Raw genomic sequence first — 20,124 nt, forward strand, 5'->3', positions numbered from 1 at the left:
TCATCGACCTTTCCATAGAGATTAGAAAGCTACGATGTCTTTCTTTGAGAAAAATGATTATTTCCAGGACAGGGAGGCAGAAATGAGAGTCATGGGACAATTCTCTCAATTTCCCCAAATAGAATCCTCCATGCTGGAAATTCCTCGGAGGGAACAAAATTTGTTATTTTACTCTAGGAAGTGAAGGCTAGAAATACACCTGGTGACAAGTCTAATTCATACTAACATGTATGACTGATTGGATTCTCTAGCAAAGCAGGTTTGGATCTAGGAGTGGGCAAAGGAGAGAGTGACAAGGAGAAGCAAATGCCACTCGGATTAGAAGGAGCAGTGGCCAGCTAGTTTGGCCATGGCCAGATGGGACTGTCTTTTCTTTACTTGATCTTAGCCTAAAGGCCGAGAAGCGATGGGACTGTCTTTTCTTGATCTAAACAAAAAAAGAGTGACATAAAATGTGTGTGGGGGTGTGTGTGTGTATGCCTGCACACATGTAAGTGTATCCTCTTTTGTCTTATGGGGCATTTGATACTTACAGAAATTTTTGAAAAGGTGTTTTCCTAAGATCATGTGTATAGTATATACCAAGTATATAGTCAGCTTTGTTTTTAGGACATTCATGTCAAATGAACACAAAGCAAAAAATAAAACTCAAGAAGGCACACTTTCATTTCCAGCCTTGTGTTCTGAGGGGGTCAATCCAAAGAAAGGAGAATTAATCCCACTTTTCCTCCCCAGAGCAAAATAATGATCAGCAGGTGAGGTGGAATGGGAGAGAAAGGTAGGAGGGATGGGGGCCCATTTTCTCTTAATGACAGAATATTTTCTCAGGTTATCTGGAGAGAGTTATTCACCCTGTTGAGAGATATTTGGCTGAGGCACAAAATGCGTGGGAGGGGCAACCACAGTCAGCACTGGGGAGCCACTATAGGTGTTTGAGCAGGTCAGGCCTTAATCATGGCATCTGCCTGTCTACTGGAGTCCCGGTTTCTGAGCTGGAGAAATGAGCAGAGCCCCTGCCTCTTGAAGGAGGATGGCTCTGGCCCATGCCTTACCCTGGGCAAAGACTTTGCCAATCAGGAAAGAGGGGGCTTGGGGGCAGATAGGGCTATTTTAGGCTCTGAGCTGGGAACCTTGGGTGCTTTCCAGAGCCCATGTACCCGGCTTGCCAAGAGGCCCAGGCCATATGGTACCTTGCTGGCTCCTGGCAGGAGGTGCAGCTTAACGTAGGGATCGGCCAAGCCATTCGAATCCATGGGCTTCAGTCCCTGTAAGAAAAGAAAGCAAAGGTGTGAGGGCCTGGGGAGGGCTTGGGCATTCAGCTATCAAAGGCAACGTGCAGTTATCGGTCCACCCTGTGTGCTTCCTCCTCTGAAGAAAGAGAAAGGAAATACAGCATCTCAGAATGAGCACTGGAATCAGGCAGATGAGGTTTAAAGCCTGGTCATGTCACTTACTGGCTGTGTGACCTTAGGCAAGTGTCTTAACCTCTCTGAGTCTCATTTTCCTCACCTGTCAAACGGCTGGTAAGATCTAAATGCATTCCCACTTGTAAAGTGTTTGGCACAGTGCCTGGCACACTGGAAGTGCTCCATTAAGGTTGGATTGTTATTGCTGAGATGGAGGGACATGTCCCAGAATGGGTGGGAGAGGAGGAAAGGCTAGGGAGAGGAAGCTCGCGTTCTGGCCCTGGCCTCTTCACTCGCTTCTGAGACCTCAGTTTCTCCATCCATGTGATGGAGATCACAGTCTCTGTCTGGTCCCTCTCAGAGCTGACATGGGGCTCAAATCAACCATAGGGAGAGGAGTCTGTCTGGGATAGGAGTTAAGTTGGGCTTGTTAGTAAGAGCAATTCCAAAATTCCTGGGGCCCAGATACACTTTGTCCACTCCCTAGGCCCTGGCTGGGCAGGTGTCTTATCTCTGGGTTCCCACAGTCTCCTTATAGAGCACTAATCTCCAATCCCATGTGCTTCATTCTGTGATCTCTGGGAACCTCAGTTTCCCCATCTGTTCAATGGGGCTATCACAGCCAATGCTTCATGGGATTCTTGGAGGAGTAAAGGAGCTCTCATTTGTGAAGGTTGAGCTCTGGCCCTAGCATAAGTTGAGTATGATCAGTGTTTGTTAGTACTGTATGGGGACAGGAGGCCACAAAGTAGGGTGCAAGGGGTAAATCTGGCCAGGGAGCCTAGTAGGTAAGAGCATAGGCTTTTGAGCTGGATAACATTGGTTCAAATCCCAGCTCCACTTCTTCCGGGCTTTGTGACCTGAGCAAGTCCCTTAATTTCCTTGTATCTCAGTTTCCCCATCTGTAGAATGGGAATGATGATGGAACCGTCCTCATAGGTTTGTTGTGAAGATTAAATGGGACAAAATAATCTGTAGAAAGCCCCGGAGGGTGAATAATACTCATGTGTGCAAGAGTGCTCAGCCGCTCAGTTATGTCCAACTTTTTGCAACATGGACTGTAGCCCACCAGACTCCTCTTTCTATGGGATTTCCCAGCAAAAATACTTGAGTGGGTTGTCATTTCCTTCTCCAGGGGATCTTCCTGACCCAGGGATGGAACCTGGGTTTCCTGTGTCTCTTGCACTGCAGGCGGCTTCTTTACTGCTGAGTCAACAGGGAAGCCAGAATAATATTCAGGTGATGGTTTCTTATCCATTTCTAGAACAAAGTTCATGAGCGCACAGGCTATTCTCGCTCATTCTAACATTCTCCAGCATTAGGGTAGTTCCTGGTACACAGTAGCTATTTAATAAACATTTCTGGAATGTCTGCTTGGATTGTGAGTTTGCAAATCAGCAGATGTCGTGGTTTTCAAATTGAAATGGGAACATGTTGGTTTGGTAAACACACCAGTTTACTGAAGTTACTACCATTCCCTAATGCTTCCCACATGCTTTTCTTGTCTCTATTACCAACCTAGCCCGTAAGTCATTAAGCCCCTGTCTCAAGGGGGCTGTGATGGTGTGGCTTTCTCCCATTTCTGAAGCTGGAGGCCATTACATCTGGATTCAAATCCAGCTCTATCCCTTACCAGTTGAGTAGCCTCAGGCTTTAACTTTCTAAGCTTCAGTTTTCCCATCTGTACAATGGGGCTAATAATAATCTCTTCCTCAGAGGTTCCTGTGAAAATTAAACAAGATAATGTAGGGCCTTACCTCACCGTGTTATTGGGGGTGGGGTGTAAATGCATCTAAACACCTGCTGAAGAAGTGACCTGGGTGTGTTGATCTAGAAGTTGTGTTAAGCATTTCACACATCACTGATCATCCAAACTGGGACATTTTGTGAGTGGGAAGGAGAGTTCTTAATTATTTTAGCAAGGCAGCAGGCATAATGGGGGCCATCTGTGCAAACTGGGATACCCAGCTACCTTCTGTGTAATACTCACCATCGCCCTTATGGGAGAGGCTCTACTATTATCCCCGAGGCACAGAGAGGTTAAGTAACTTCCCCCAAGTCCCACAGCCAGGAGCAGGAGAGCTAGTGTTAGAACTCAGGAAGTCTGGTTCCTGGGCGTTGCTTGTTCTCTATAGACCAGACTTGGGCAGGGGAGATCCTGGTTAGTTTTTAGTACTTCCTGGGGTTGGCACTGGCATCATCCAGCTTTCCTTGGGGGCTAGAGTGGAGTCGGCTCACTGCCCGTGGAACCTGCAGTATAGAGATGCTCTTCCAACCTGCTCTGCCCTTCCCACCCCCTCAGAAGGCCAGATGACTGTCCTTGTATCTGCAACAACAGGGCTTCCCAGGCGGCTCAGCAGTATCTGCCTGCTAATGCAGGAGCCACAGGAGATGTGGGTTCGATCTCTGGGTTGGGAAGGTCCCCTGGAGTAGGAAACGGGAGCCTACTCCAGTATTCTTGCTGGGAAATCCCGTGGACAGAGGAGCCTGGTGGGCTATAGTCCATAGGGCTGCAAAGAGTCAGACACTATTGAGGTAACTTAGCGCACCTGACCTGCAACAACAGGCCCCTGACTGTCTGCCACTCCAGCTTGACAGCCACGTCTGTAGAAGGAGCTGTTCAGTGACATGTCAGCTGTCAGGATCGGCTGTCACTGCCTCCCGGGTGACACCTCTGCAGTGCCCTCCAGTGGCCGTGGATGGGGCAGGTCTCAGCTCTGCCCCTGAAGCTTGGTTGCCGTCATTCCCAGGAGGTAGATACAGTTAAGTAAAACCCCTCCCGGGCCATCCCCACAGGAAGTCCAGCCCGAAAGGAATTAGCCGTGGCCAGTTCCTGCTCTTTTCTCATTACGGTCACTGTCACAGACAGACAAGGCCATGGCAGGAGACAGGCCTAATAACCCCTGCCCTCCCCAAGTCCCCTAGAAATGCCAGAGCGTCCTGAGCGGTCCCCAGCTTGGCGCCTCACCCACCTTGGCCTTTATGATGGTGCACTGCAGGGAGCTGTTGTCCTGGTCATAGAGAAGGCTGAACTCCAGGGCACCCAGGGTGGCTGAAGAGGACAGAGGCAGGTATCAAGAAGACACTCGTTCAGTCATTCAACAAATATTTCCTGAGCACTTACCATGTGCCCAGTCTGGGATAGGCATTGAGCCTACAGGGGAGAGGAAGACTTATCTGGACTCCTCATCCTCATAGACCCTCCTCCTCCCTGGAGCCCTCAGCACATCTATGATCAGTTAATCATTTGTGCAATTGCCTAGTTGATGACTTCCATCTGCTAGGCTGAGAACCCCATGAGGGTAAGGCTGTGACTGTCTTGTTCACTGCTATGTCCCCACTGGGCACAGCGCAGGGCACATAAGTTGGCTCACTTACTTGCTGAAGGAATAAATGAGTCTTAGTGTTTGCTGTTGCCTGTGTCGAGAATGCACTTCCTCTAGATCCTCATGTGGCTGGTGACTTCTCATTATCCACTTCTCAGTTTAAATTAAATGCCACCTCCGTAGAGAAGCCCTCTCTGATTGCTCCATCTAAAGCAGCTACCTTCTTGGTCATTCACCCTATTTTACTTCCTTCACCATGCTCTGTCTCTGTTTGAAATCAACTCATTGGTACATTATGTGTCTTTCCACTAGAATGCTAGTTCCATTAGATCAGCCATCTTGTCTGTCTTTTTTTTTTTTTTTTTTTTGGCCATGGTATCCTTAGCACTTATAATAGTTTAGGGGCACCTAGTTGGTGCTCAATAAATACTTGTCAATACAGAGATGAGTGAGGGAGGGAGCCAATACAGAGACAGGCTTGTTATAAATCATCAAGGACAGCTCCTATTAGGGATATACATAGACTGGGAGGGATATTCTAGGCTTGGCAGGTCAGTGAAGAGACACTTCAGGTGGATGGAAGGGGCAGTGGTCACTGCTCTGGGCAGAGGGGCCAGGACTGAAGAGCCAAAAGGTGGGATAGACATGGCGCCTTTCCAGAGCAGAAGCAGCCTGTGGCCGACAGCTCAGACTCCTTTCCCCCAGGCCTGCAGCCCCGCGACCCCTGGGGGAGACAGGACAGCTCATATTTCATCCAGGTCTGGCCTCCGATCTGCTGCAGCTATTGAGGCTGACCGTCGGCCCCTCCACTCACTGTCCATGGGAACTAGGACAAGCCCTTGAACCTGTCCGAGGCTCCATCTTCCTATCTGTGAAATCGGAATAAGAAAAGCGACTATTCCTAGACTCACTGGGATGGTTAAAGTGAGCAATGCACGCAACACACTTAGAAAAGTGCCTGGCACAAAATAAGTGCTCACCAAGTGTTGACTATGCCTATTATTACTTCTGATGCTCATGTTGCATGATAATAATTCCTCATGTGTGTTTTGTATTATATAAAATGATTTTTGGTTTTTGATGCCCTTTCTCAGGAGGTACCTCAGTTTACCCTGTACTTGTACTTTGTACTATATAAATTGTTTTGTGTGTGTTTTGTACTATATAAAATGATTTCTGGTTTTCGATGCCCTTTCTCAGGAGGTAACTAAGTTTACCCTCCCCTCAGCCCCACATGGGAGGCAGTATTCACTCCCCTTTTTACAATGAGGAGAGATAACCTGAAGGGCCAAAGCCATTCCACCGATTACAGCCATTGGTCCATTTCTTTGGAGCGGGTCCAGTCTCCCCGTCTGACCAGCAGGTCTTGGAATGTCCCTCCAACCCCACGAGAATCAGGTCCAGACACGACCCGTCTGTGCTTCCTTTCAGCTCACAAGGGCCACCCCAGCTCTCCCCTGAAGCACCCAGCCACACCCAGGAGAAGTGCCACTGGCGTGTGTGTGTGTGTGTGTGTGTGTGTGTGTGTGTGTGTGTGTGTGTGTCCCCTTGGGACTCAAGCTCTGAGTGAGAGAAGCACAGAGTCAACACTTTATAAATCATCGAGTGGATGGATGTAAGAGGAAATACCAGAAAATTTTAAACCATGGTTAAAAAAACGACTTTTAGAAGACACACTAAAGAGTTTGGGAAACTATTAAAACACATGCCTCTTTGTATACACCTAGGAGTGGAATTGCTGGGTCATATGATAATTCTATGAAATCACCCAGTAGACCATTGTGAATGTAGTTGAATTATACTCATAAAAAATGATGTAAAAGGTAACATTGATGTTATGTATGTTTTACCATGATGAAAAAACCATACAGCACCTATACTTTAGAAAGCTGATGTCATTTTGTGAATTTAGTAACACAAATTTGTATTTTTATAGCTTGGCTAATATGTTTGTGGGGGGCTGGGGTATACAGGGCTGTCCCCAGACCCATTCCTGTTTCCCAGGGGGTGACCACTGAAGCGACTTTTTCAGCCACCCCTCTGTTATGAGTCACCTACTTGCTTCATCCGAATCGTAGCTGTTGGCTTCCTCCTCGTCCTCCTCAGGGGGTGGGGGCTGACGGGCCGGGGCCACCACCGGTTGGGGAGCAGCCGCAGAGGCTTGGGAATAGGGGCCTGGGGGGTGGCCCGCTCGGTCCTCCCTGGTTCCAGCCGCTGAGTAGCCTCCGATGGCCCCGGTTCTCTCCTCCCGGGGTGGGGCTGCGGCCCCTGTATAGTCTGGGTCACTGGGAGCCACCTCTGCAGGGGAGATGGGAGAGGGTGAGAAAGAGGCAGCTGAGTGCCTGTGTTGGAATTCTAGCAATGACAACTGCTGCGGTGTTACTGCGAGTGACAAGCACCAACGAACCAGGTGTTCGTCAAGCTTTGCACCAGAATCACCCACTGCTCTGCAATGGGGGGACTGTCACTTTCCTTGGACGGTGGGGGGCGGCGCACACTGCGCTGCTCCCCAGATCTCAGAATGTCGCCTTTGTCAAAGCCACCCAAGGAAGGTCTGCAAAAACGCAGGTTCCCGGGCCCCAGCTAGAATCTAAAGGCCCTGTGATGGGGCCTTGGAATCTATGTTTTATAACAAGACCTGTGGGCTGATTCAAATGGAGGCAAAACAGACCTCACTGAGAGCACTCACTGGTGTGGGCTCTGAAGCCAGGCAGCCTGGGTTTGAATCTCAGCTGTGTGTCCTGGAGCAAGTGACTTGTCTCTGAGCCTTAGTTTCCTCATCCCCAAAATGGGGAATTTTAAGACCTGAACGTGCTCAAATAGTAGTTCAGTTCAGTTCAGTTCAGCCACTCATGAACTGCAGCACGCCAGGCTTCCCTGTCCATCACCAACCCCTGAAGCTTGCTCAAACTCATGTCCAACAAGTCAGTGATGCCACCCAACTGTCATCCCCTTCTCCTGCCTTCAATCCTTCCCAGCATCAGGGTCTTTTCCAATGAGTCAGTTCTTCACATCAGGTGGCCAAAGTATTAGAGCTTCAGCTTCAGCATCGGTACTTCCAATGAATATTCAGGACTGATATCCTTTAGGATGGACTGGTTGGATCTCCTTGCAGTCCAAGGGACTCTCAAGAGTCTTCTCCAATACCACAGTTCAAAAGCATGAATTCTTCGGTGCTCAGCTTTCTTTATCGTCCAACTCTTACATCCATACATGACTACTGGAAAACTATAGCCTTGACTAGATGGACCTTTGTTGACAAAGTAATAGCAATTATTTAAGCTTTTTTTTTCTAATATTTGCACAGGAGGCTCAATGGTAAAGAATCCACCTGCCAATGCAGGAGATGCCGGAGACACAGGTTCGATCCCTGGGTCAGGAAGATCCCCTGAAGGAGGAAATGGCAACCCATTCCAGGATTCTTGCCTGAGAAACCCCATGGACAGAGGGGCCTGGTGCGCTACAGTCCACAGGGTCACAAAGAGTCGGACGTGACTGAGGAACTGAGCATGTCGTACAGTAACTGGTACATTAGCAAGCAGTGAATGCGCTGTATTGATTGGGGCTGTTACATATGTATCAGTGATAATCACTGTCACTTGGAGTGATCTTGGCAAAGAAAGAAAGAAGTCTGGAACAGAGAAGGCGACATCATTTGAGTGTTTGCCCCAAGCACCGCCCTGCCTCCATTTCACAAGTGTAGATACAGGCCCAGGGGCAGCAGGTGATGGGCAGAGGCCACGTGCTAAGGTTTTCTATGTCTCAGTTTACTTAATCCTCACAACTCTATGAGGTAGGTCTTTGTGTTATTCTCATTTTCAAGATGAGGAAACTGAGGCTCAGGGAAGTTAAGTGACTTACCTAGGGTCACACAGTTGGGAAGTGAAGAAGCAGTGATTTGAATCCAGGCAGCCTGTGCTCTTAACCACTAAATGTATTGTCATTTTCTGTCCATCAAATGTTAGTACGGACTCTCTAGAGTTTTAGAATTCGGGGGATCCCTTAGAGATCATCGGCTAGCTCTCAGGATGCAGAATGGGCCAATGTCTGGTAGCCCCTGCTCTCTCTCTCTCTCCACCTCTGTCTCTCTATCTCTGTCTCTGTCACTCTCTCTCTCTCTCAATCGGTGAAACAGAGGTGGTCACCCATACAGGCACAAAAAAGAAGCAAACACTCGCCTGGTCTCTGATCTGGAAAGCGTCCCGTGGGTGCCGGACTGGGTCTGCTGCCTCCTGGGGGTCCTGAGTGAGGCAAAGAGAGAAAGAAGCTTGGAACAGAGACGGCGGCATCATTTGAGGGTTTGCCCCAAGCCCTCCTCATTTCACGGTGCAGACACAGGCCTAGGGGCGGTGCATGATGTGCAGAGGTATCCAGGGGTGCAGGAACAGTCCCACTGCGGGGATCCTGGGGTTGGAGAGGCCTAGCTTCAAGCCCCATCCTTCCTTCCTGAATCTCAGCTTCCTCCCCACTGTGAAGTGGGGCTGGTGATACCTGCTCTTCATGTTTTGCTGGCTGTTATGAGGGCAACGAGCTAATGGAATAAGAACCACTTGCAAGGTAACAGGCGAGCCCATGTTTTGTGTCCACCATTATTACAGGGTCATTACCAGTCCAGAGGATTCTCTACATTTCCAAAGCTTGGGATGTGGGAGAGAGCCACAGGCTTGGGGCATGAAATAAAAATAACATTCAACGATGCAGTGAGAAAGCCATTCTGAGCTCCATTGGTTCGATACTGATCCCATCATGGGAAAAGTCTTACTGTGGTGCTACTTTTCTTTAACACGTCTCTAACCTTTATTTAAGTGTCCCTTTTGAAAAAGCCAAAGAGGACAGGCCTCAGGCTCCAAACCTTCAGTAGGCCAGTGTACTGAGAATATCACCGTGCTCTTTTATCTTCAGTACATTAACCTTTTAAAGCTGTATTTAATTTATAAATTAAATTATAATTTAATATCTAGGTCTTTGTTGCTGAGTGTGAGCCTTCTCTAGCTGTGCTGAGTGGGGTCTACTCTCTGTTGCTGTACGCAGGCTTTTTATCGCCCAGGTGTCTCTTGATGCAGAGCACAGGCTCTGCACACAGGCTCAGTAGTTGTGGTTCATTGATTTATTTGCCCCATGGCATGTGGGATCTTCCCAGAACAAGGATCAAACCCATGTCCCCCTGCATTGGCAGGCAGACTCCTAACCACTAGACCACCAGAGAAGACCCAGTATACTAATTTTTATAATAGCTTTCACAGTAGGTTGAATTGCATTCCCCCAAAGATATTCAAGTCCAAACTCCCAGTCCCTGTGAATATGACTATTTAGGAAGAGGGTCTTTGCAGGATGGCACCAACTTCCTTGAGAGAGAGATTGTAGTGGTCCTAACAACTTGTCTCCAGTCTATGTTTTTAAAGGAGGTCAATTTGGAGAAAATATTAAGGAAATAAGAGGGCAGATGGTAGTTGTATGTGGTAAGAATTGTGAGAGTGGGGTGACAATACTGGAAGGCGGGACACACTGGGGATGAAATACTGTCACTTTTTGCGTTTAGGTGGATATGATGCTACCCACACCCTCCCACCCATGCTGGGCTCCCAGCCTCATTCTATTCTAGTATTACTCATTCTAAGGGTCTTGGAAGAGTTTAGAGTTTGGCAGTGGCTGCAGCTTTGTAAAAAGCCCAGCGGATTCTGCAAGCAAAGGTGGGAGGTATTGCAGTCACAGCTGAGTGATGACCTGGGTGGGCAGGTGGGTGGCAGGTACCTGGTTGCCCAGGCTGGGGAGGTGCTGGGCTCTGCATTGAGGCCAGGGTGGGTCTAGAAGCCTGGACTGAGTTGGCCCGTCTCAAACCTGTAGGGGAAAGAAAAGAGCCTGTCATGTTACACACACACACACAGACAGGCACACACACATATACAGTCAAAGCAGGAAGAAGCTTGGGATTGGTGAGTTGGCATAAGGTACGGTCCTCTGGGTGTGAACTGGAGGCAGCTCCCTGACATTCTCGGCTCTTGCAGACATTCCACTCCTCTCCTCAGTGTGTTCTCTCTTTTCAGTACTTAGATCACCCTGAGAAGTCACAGCAGCAGTGTGGGTATTGAAAAGCCCAGGTTCTGTGATGTTGCTCCCAACATCTATGACTTTGCACAAATGACCTGTCCTCTCTGGACCTCAGTCTCCTCATCTGTCAAGTGGGATAACAGTAACTAGCTCACAAGGCTGTGGTGGAGACACATAATGATACAATACATGCAAAGTGCTCAGAACAGTGCCTGGCATGTAGTAAACACTCAACATCTGGTAGATTTTAAAAATCAATTTAGAATTTATTTTGGTGCTTGGGTCAAGCAGATTTCTTTTTTTTGTCGCACCTTGTGGCATATGGGATCTTAGTTCCCAAACCAGGGATCGAACCCGTGCCCCTCCTAGAGTGGAAGCGTTGAGTCTTAACCACTGGATAGCTGAGTAAGTCCTGAAAGACTGTTCTTATCTTCATGAGGACTTAGTTTTGCATCCCAGATTTTTCTTTTATAAGCTGTGTGTCTTTGGGCTGGTCACTCACCCTCACTGAACCTCATATGCTTCATGCAGGCAATAACTCTACCCACTTGATAACAATGGGCTGATGCTTATTTATAAGAACTTATTTAATTTCACACCCTGTGAGGTAGTGCTTTATGAGCTCCATTTTACAAACGGGTAAACTGAGGCACAGAGCAGTTAAGGAGCTCACCTAGTGTCTCCTGATTAGTTAGTAGCAGAGCCTGGGTTTGAAGTCAGGTGTTTGACCTCTGGAGTCTGCCTGAGACTTTTAGGAGCTACTGCCTCTTGCAGAGCTGCTGGGGGATCAAATGTGGATGGTACACATAGCAGCTCCTGGTGCCCAGAAGGTAAGACATTCCCGGAAGAATGCCTTGTCCTCGCTCACCTCGCTGAGCTGGATCCTACGTTTCCTGAATTTAGATCTTTAAAAAAAATGTATAACTTTTATTTCCAGAAATAAAAATGTGTAGGCTTTATAGGAAATTCTCTTTTTGGGGGGAGGCTGCACCCTGTGGCATGTGGGATCCTTGTTCTCCATCCCGGGATGAAACCCGTGTCTCCTGCACTGGAAGCATGGAGTCTTAAACACTGGGCCACCAGGGAAATCCTGATTATTTATTTTTCTTTTTATTTTTGCCCATGCTGAGTGGCTGGTGGGATCTTAGTTCCCTGACCAGGGATCAAACTCATGCTCCCTGCAATGGAAAGTGTTGAGTCCTGACCTCTGGACCACCAGGTAAGTCCTGAATTGAAACTGTTTCCACAGGAGAGATGCTTGAACGCTCAGAACAGAAAGTACCTGGCCACTCCTGCACTCCTGGCTGGGCTAACTAGTCCCCAGGCCTTGCCTCAGGGTCCTGCATTAGCACAGCTTGTTTGTTTGTTCATTTTGGTCTTTGTTCATCCATCCATTGACTCACTCACTCCTTCAACAAGTGTTCCCTGAATGTCTACCAATGGCCAGTGAATAAATGGATAAAACACTGTCCTCCCCATTCCTTTTGATTCTCTTCCGTCAGGAAGCCTGTTTGGATTTGCCCATCTCTCTCACCTGCTGGGCTCTGGCTAGGGTCCCCAGCAGCCATGCCGTGGCTCTGGTCCCAGCTGTCTGAGTCCCGGCCAGAGGAGCTCATTCGTGCCTCAGAGGCCCTGCGCACAGGAGGCCCGTAGCTTCCTCGCCCAGGAGCTGAGGTCATGTCAGGGCCTGAAAGGAAAGCATGAATGGAATGTAGAAAGGGGGACTGGAGGAATGGGGGAAAGGACTCCTGTCCCCAGAGTAGAAGACAGAGTCAGCAGAACCCACCTGTCTTCTGACCTGGGCTCCTCCTATCTTCAGTGTCACCTGCAGAGAGAGAGAAAAAACTGACCAGGGGTATGTATTTGATGTTTTTGAAGAGGCATCACTTAAGAAGCTCACAAAAGGGTCTGTCCACCATTCCTAAGAGCTAAAAAAAAAAAAAATTAAAAATTTCCTCTCCCAATTTCCCCTCTAATGTAGAGACTGCTTACAACATCACATTATTTCCTTTGCAAATGAGTTGGGATCATCACCTCTGTATTCTTTCTAGAATGTGCTTTGTTCACTTACTTTGATTCTCCCCAGGATTCATCAGGCATGCTCCAACCTCAAGCCCTTCGCAAGCGACATTCCCAAAGATTCTATGGGCACTTTTAACCACCTTGGTCAGTTTCTCTCAAATATGTCTCTCTTCAGACAGCCCTTCTCTGACCATTCTGCCCAACATGAAGCTTCTATCCCCTCTACCTGTTTCACTTCTCTTCCAGGCACCTATAACTACCTGATATTTATTGTATTTGCACTTGCTGTTTGTTGAGCATCTGTTTGTCCTACCAAACTTTAATTGCATGAAAGTACAGATTTTATCTGCTTCATTCACTGACTCCCTAGGGTGTAGAACAGAGCCTGGAACTCATTAGGTGTTCAGTAATTGCTTGTTAAAAGAATATTGAAAGTTCATATCATAGGCATAATTCTAAATCTATTATGTGTGAAATATCATTATGTCTTTAAAAATGTACATGCCTTAATTTAAAAATATTTCATTGCTTAAAAAATGCCAAAACAATTGCCATGGTAACATCAAAGATCACTGATCACAAATCATTTTTTGTGTGTGAAAAACTGCAATTACTGTGAAGTGCAATAAAGCGAGGTGCAATAAAATGAGGTATGCCTATAGCATCTCATTTAATCTTCAAAATAACCCCATGAGTTATTAACCTCATTTTATAGATAAGGAAAGAGTTTCAGAGAAGTTAGATTACTCATCCAAGCTCACACAACTTGTAAGCTGCAAAGCTGGAACTCAAATTCAAGTACTCCTGGGCTCAGGTGTTCAAGATGTTGGCAGTTATGCCATAGTCTTCATCTTAGAGGGAGTAATGCTTAACCAGGGAGAAAGATGCTCTAGTGATGGAAACCCAGGGCTACAGGGTATGTTGACAGTTTGGTGAGTCTCTGCAAAGAGCAGAAATTGCTCATGCCTTGCCAGGATAAAAGTATTTGTTGAGTGCCTTTTGAGAGTCAGACATGTTACTGGGTGCCTTGAGAAGCTATGATTGGGCACTTTTTTTTCTTCTTTTTACTGTTTTGTCACTCTTTTATTATCATTTTAATAATTAATAATAATAGATAATAGTGATAATATCCATAGTAGCAGTAATTTTCTTTTTGCTAATTTCCTTTTTATTCATCTTTCACTTTTAATTAGTCTAGTTTCAGATTTGCTGGTGATTGATATAAGAAATATCAGGAGAAAATAAGGCCTTTTCAGCAAGCCTCCAATCCCCTGCCCTCCAGACTCCAGTGCGTACTTTGGTGCTGGGAGTCCTTCTCAGTTCCTAATTTTGACTTCCACCTCTGCTGTACCTCTAAACACTCCATCAGGCATGACAACAAAGCCTTTTGGCAGCCTGGCATTGCTGGAGAGTTCCCTGTGCTACTCTCTTGATAAGGGTTCATGGTGAGTTGTGAAAGGGACATAGGAGTTCTAGACCAAAGCCCAGAGGCTGGCTGGCTGTCCACCAGCTGGGTAGAAACACAGACATGATGCCAGGACACCCTTCAGGTAGACCAGTTAGCCAAGATCTGTCCTTGGTCCTGAAAGCAGCAACTGTATTTTCCTACCTCGAGTTGGAGCTCGGGCAGGGTGCTTGGGCTCAGGAGTGGGCTGCTCAGGGGCAGCAGGCACAGGCTCACTGACTGGCTGCTGGGGCTTGTTCTTCTTTATGGGCATAGGCTGTGGGAGGACCTGTTTGGGGAAGCCCTTGAAGAACCATGCTCCAGAGCGCTTCCACACCTGGAGGAGGAGAGGTAGAAGATGAAGACATGGCAGCTGAGCACTATTGCTCCTGTCTTGATGAATGCTAATTTTCCACTTTGCTCCCTGTCCTCAGAGCACCGACACAATAGGCTCCGGGAACCGAATGGGACCCATCCACTCACCTCTCTCTGCTCGATGCAGATTTTGCAGAGCCACACAGGGTGTGGGCGGTTGTTGGAGGTCTCCACCCCACACTTGGTGCAGACATTCTGGAGACAAAACACAGCCCAGTGCACACTCAAGATATGTCAGGCTCGGAGCTGCTGGTAATCGGAAGTGGCTGGGAAGGGTGGCAACAAAGCCCTGTTCTCCCTTGTTCCTCACCTGCCTCCCATGACCAAGGCCAGTTAGAATAAAGTTCTAATTTGAGTCCTGATTTCTGATAACAAGAACTGGAATCATTCCCAAGCCCTCAACGCAGGGATTCTCCAAGAGTCTCTGTGGGGCCTGAGTTTTCAGCATCCACACCAGGGAGATCATTGACATAATTTTTTAAAGAGCAACTATTTATCTGTTTCTTTATTTCTTCTTTCTTTCCCAAATGAATTAGAGACAAGCTAGACTACGACTACAGGTTCAACTCCTTACAAAGAAGGAAGTTATCTGAGTAGATGCTGTGACTATGTGATGGAACAGGATACTTTTGGCTGAGTTTCCTGCCAGTCAAAACAAATAGGTCACAAAATTCTCACTATCTAGTTGACTACAGAAGGCAGGTTTTTTGGAGTAGATAACCTTTCCCCAATACTCCATTCTAAATGCTAACTGGGACCCCAAGCAGGAGAAGTCAGGTGATATTATGGACCTCTCCAGCTGGATTGTTCCCTTGAATTCCTTTCCTGGGAATCAGACAGACCCAAGGACAGTTGTGTTTCTGTCCTGGAATGGTCAAGTGCAGACAAGGTGGAAAGCATACAAGCCCCTAGAGTGAATGCTTGAGGCTTTCCTGCCAGTCCAGTGGCTAGGACCTCATCTTCCAATGCAGGGGGTGTGGGTTGGGAAGCTAAGATCCCACATGTCTCATGGCCAAAAAAAAACAAAACATAAAACAGAAGCAATATTTTAACAAATTCAATAAAGACTTTAAAAATAGTACATGTCAAAACATCTTAAGGAAAAAAAAAAGAGTGAATGCTTAAGAAGACCAAAGTCTAACTTGGCCTAACTTGGCTAGAGACAGGCTTTCTAAAATGGCTTGTACTATAACCCAGGGTAGAGCATGCTGTGTATGCTTTCCATGTACACATGTATATAGACATAAGCCCAGCATACTTTTTTTTTTTTTTTTTGCCATGTGGGATCTTAGTTCCCCAACCAGGGATTGAACCTGCACCCTCCTGTGGTGGAATCATGGAGTCTTAACCACTAGACTACCAGGAAGTCCCCCAGTATCCTCTTTAGGATGACCAATATCTTGCTAAGCCAGAATACCTGTAGGTTCAACCATAGTTCATGTTCTGCCTCATTCTCCCAAGTTCATCCTGTATGGAGCAGAGCTCCAAGGGGACAGAAGGGTCAGCATGACATCTAGGGGAGGAACCATGAACAGGCACAAGAGCATGCTAGAAGGAATCGATCCAAGCTCCATCCCTAAGACCCAAGGCCCCCAAAAGGCTGGACCCCAGGCTTAGGCCCTCTGCATGGGATGCGCAGGGAAGCAGGGAAGGGGAAGGAGATGGTACCTTCTTACAGTCCTCGCACACCACACAGGCGGAGCCCAGCATCCCCAGCTGCTCTCCACACAGGATACAGCGGTTCACCCCGTCCCCGGCCACATTCTTCCTCATGTTCTCTAGGCGGTCCACCAGGCGCCTGGAAGCAGAGTCAGCGTTATATGGGCCTTACAGGACCAGGGGCCACCAGCAGCTCCCTCAATATCTGGCTGATGGCCTTAACCTTCTTTGGGGCACATATTCTTGAGTATCTGATGATGACTAATTGGGCCACTCCCCAGAAAAATGGTACATACATTCTGATATATTTCAGAACATCATGGAACCCCTTCCCTGTACCCCAAAGCCTGTCTATTCTACTAACTTCAGATTAAGAACTTTAATCTTTCCTCCTGTCACCTCCTCCAGAGACAGTCTTCTGAACTCCAGATCTTTTTATCTAATTGTCTACATGATGTCTCCACTTGGGTCTCAAACTTGCACTTTCAGCTCAACTCTTCATCCTGGCTGCTCTTCATTCCACCCCCAGTAAATCTGCTCCCATTCTCAGGGAGCAGTAGCGCTACCCACTAACTTGCTCCAATCAGAAACCTAGAGGGTCTTCCTGAGCCCCTACTCTCCTGACATTCAGTGACCCTACCAAGTCCTATTGTGTCTAACTCCACACCATTTCCAGAATCCACCCACTTCTCTGTCTTCACCTCAGCCAAGCCACAGACATCTCTCCTCCAGGTGACTGCAGGAACCGCAGGAACCTCTCAGTCCCTGTGTCTTCATTCATCCCCTTCTATCGTCTGTTCTCCCCACCACAGCCATGGAGAGATTCCTAAAACATAAATCTGATCATGGCACTCCCTCTTCCCCCTAAAACCTTTAGCTGGTTCCCATTCCACAAGGTTTCTGTGATCCCATGTGGTCTGGCCCTGGATAAAACCCTAAACTTCTTCTCCCTCTTAGTTTTATTTCAGTATTATAGTTCAGTGGTTCTTTAAGTCTGATAACCAGACCATCAGCATCAGTGTCTCCTGAAAATTTGTCGGAAATGAAAATTCTTGGGCCCCACTCCAGAATAACCTAATCAGAGAGTCTGTGGGTAGGGCCTGGCAATCTGCTTTAGCAACCCCTCCAGGGGATTCTGGCAAAAGTTTAAGAACCACTGCTCTGGTTACCCTGGTCTTTTTGAGTTCTAGTTTTCCTAACTGCCTCAGTGTTTCTGTACATTTTGTTCCTTGTGCCTGAAACATGCCTTTGCCCATTGCACATCTTTGTGATCTTTCTCTCTCTCTCGCACACACACACACAATTTTCCTGTCTAGATTCCCCTTATCCTTCATATTCCATATATATTTCATATTCCAATATCCCTGCCCCTTAGAAAACTTCTCTGACTACCCATTTTATTTACTCTAATTGCAACCGTTCTGCATAGCACTTGTCTCATGTATAAGTAATTGTGGGATTGTCCACATTAAGTAATTAGGTAACTGTGAGTCCATCTCTAGACTATGAACTCCCCTGGGTCAGGGATCTTGTCTTCAGGGCCAGAACAGTGCCTGGGCCACAGTGAGTGTTCACACATGATGGTCAAATGAATGAATGAATGAATGCAGCCCACCCCCCAAATATGTATTCAGCAAAAGCAAGCTGAATTCAATGTCCAGTGACATATAATAGCATCTTATACTTAATGAATACATAGTGCTTATTATATGCCTGGCATGGTATGAAGCGCTTTGCCATCCAACCCTAGGAGGTACTATTAATAAGCCATTTTGCAGGTAAAGAAAGTGAGGCACTTTCTTTAAAGTTAAATTACTTGCCCAAGGTCACACAGCTAGGAAGCAGCAAAGCTAAAACTGAAACCCACGTATCTTATGTGCTACACTGTGTGTGTGTGCGTGTGTGTGTCTGTTAGTCGCTCAGTCGTGTCTGACTCTTTGCAACCCTATGGACTGTAGCCCGCCAGGCTCCTCTGTCTGTGAAATTCTCCAGGCAAGAATGTTGGAGTGGGTTGCCACTCCTTTCTCCAGGGGATCTTCCTGAGCCAGGGACTGAACCCAGATCTCCTGCACTGTAGGCAGATTCTTGACATTTTGAGTCACCAGGGAAGCCCATGTGTTACGCTAACCCTTCTCAAACTTAATGTGCATACCAGTCACACTGGTATCTTGTTAAAATGCAGATTCCAAGGCATCAGGTCTGGGGTGAGGCCTGAGGTGCTGTGTTTCTACAACTCCCAAGTGATTCCACACTATGCTACTGGTCCCAGGACACACTCTGAATAGCACAAGGCTGCACATGATGACTCTACCTGTGGGGGCATCCTGCTTTGATCTCAAGTGCGTTGTTTTTGACACTTCCTACCAGCCTGAGGGGCTTCCCAGGTGGCGTTAGTGGTAACCCACCTGCCATCCCTGCAGGAGATGTAAGAGACACAGATTCGATCCCTGGGTCGGGAAAATCCCCTGGAGAAGGAAATGGCAACCCACTCCAGTATTCTTGCCTGGAGAATCCCATGGACAGAGGAGCCTGGAGGGCTATAGTCTATGGGGTCGCAAAGAGTCGGGCATGACTGAAGCGACTTAGTATGCACACAGCAGCCTGAAGTCATCTGCTTTTTCCCTCAAACAAAACCTTACTGTTTCCGTTCCAGCCACCGCCAGTGGACTCAGATGAAGTTGGACCCTGCCCACCCTTCCACGTGCTGGCTCTCAGCTGTGGACACCAGAAGCATGAGAACCCTTGGGATGGCACTTAGGCATCACAGGGTCCAGGAGGTCCCTGGCCAGCCCTGCTGGCAGCCACCTGATGCCAACTCTCCCCACGGCCATCTCTCCTCGGTCCCGCCATCCACTCAAAGTGCTCTAGTCGCTGTCTTGTAAATAGCAGCTTCTCTTTTTGTGTTCCATTCAACAGGGGAGCCCACGGAGGAGCCAAAGCAGCTTGTGGGCGCTAGAGCTTACTGCGACCCTGATCTGACAGGGCTGCTTAGGGAGGCAGCATGTGAAAAAGCAAAGGCAGCACACGCTCCTCCTCCTCCTCTGCCCCGGCCCTCCCCACATTTTCCCTAGAAATGGCTTTTATAGGATGACGCAATGATGCGAGGTAACCAGATCCAGGGGCTCCCGGTGCTCAGTCTCAGTACACCAGCAGCCAGTGTCTACTGAGCACTTACAGTATGCCAGGCACAGAGGTGGGCACTCCACGTGGATTTCCTCAACAAATCCTTCCAGCAGCACTGCAAGCTGAAGACTATTCTTTTCCTCATTTTCCAAATGAGAAAAGTGAAGCGCAGAGAGGTGAAGTGAGGTACTCAGGTCACACAGCAGGGAGGTGGGTAGGGAAAGCCTGAACTCAGATCCAGGCAGTCTGGCAGTCTGGTTTTTGAGTCCCTGTTTTTGTTTTTGTTTTTTTTTTCCTACATTTAAGTAAATAAAAAATCTTAGTTCCCTGACCAGGCATGGGCCTGTGCATCCCTGCAGTGGAATCATAGCGTCTTAACCTCTGGACCACTAGGGAAGTCCTTCAAGTCCCTGTTCTTATTCAGACCTCACTGCTGTTACTGCCAAGCAGAGCCATGGGGGCCTTCTTGAACAGTCCAGTCTCCCCCTGCTCTGTTCCGTTGCCTTTCTCACACCAGCAGGGCCTCGATCACTGGTAGGTACCAAGTTGCACACATGATTCTATCTTTTTTGCCTCTGACTTCTCAGAAGTTGGGATAAGACACCAACAACTGAGCTGCCATCTTGTTCCCCTAAAAAGTCCCCAACGTCGGATGGAGAAATCGGGATGTTGACCTTGAGTTCTGCCTCTCTGGGATGCAATTTCCTCATCTGTAAAGGAG

The 20,124-nt window shown here is 47.7% G+C and overlaps 1 protein-coding gene across 6 annotated transcripts in view; it reads right to left on the reverse strand.

The window, feature by feature from the left end:
- The window catches only part of RPH3A (rabphilin 3A), a 272,724-nt gene that overhangs the window by 13,748 nt on the left and 238,852 nt on the right, over positions 1-20,124 (reverse strand). For all 6 annotated transcript variants that reach the window (XM_042234677.2, XM_060401249.1, XM_060401248.1 and 3 more), the window contains 10 exons: positions 16,290-16,419; positions 14,730-14,816; positions 14,412-14,583; positions 12,567-12,605; positions 12,315-12,467; positions 10,484-10,570; positions 8,911-8,973; positions 6,791-7,030; positions 4,379-4,458; positions 1,191-1,265 (listed from right to left, as the gene is read on the reverse strand). In XM_042234677.2, coding sequence (XP_042090611.1) covers positions 1,191-1,265; positions 4,379-4,458; positions 6,791-7,030; positions 8,911-8,973; positions 10,484-10,570; positions 12,315-12,467; positions 12,567-12,605; positions 14,412-14,583; positions 14,730-14,816; positions 16,290-16,419 — 1,126 coding nt within the window. The remainder of the gene's footprint in view (positions 1-1,190; positions 1,266-4,378; positions 4,459-6,790; positions 7,031-8,910; positions 8,974-10,483; positions 10,571-12,314; positions 12,468-12,566; positions 12,606-14,411; positions 14,584-14,729; positions 14,817-16,289; positions 16,420-20,124) is intronic.

Source organism: Ovis aries, chromosome 17 (genome assembly GCF_016772045.2).
Source record: "Ovis aries strain OAR_USU_Benz2616 breed Rambouillet chromosome 17, ARS-UI_Ramb_v3.0, whole genome shotgun sequence".
Classification (NCBI taxonomy): domain Eukaryota; kingdom Metazoa; phylum Chordata; class Mammalia; order Artiodactyla; family Bovidae; genus Ovis; species Ovis aries.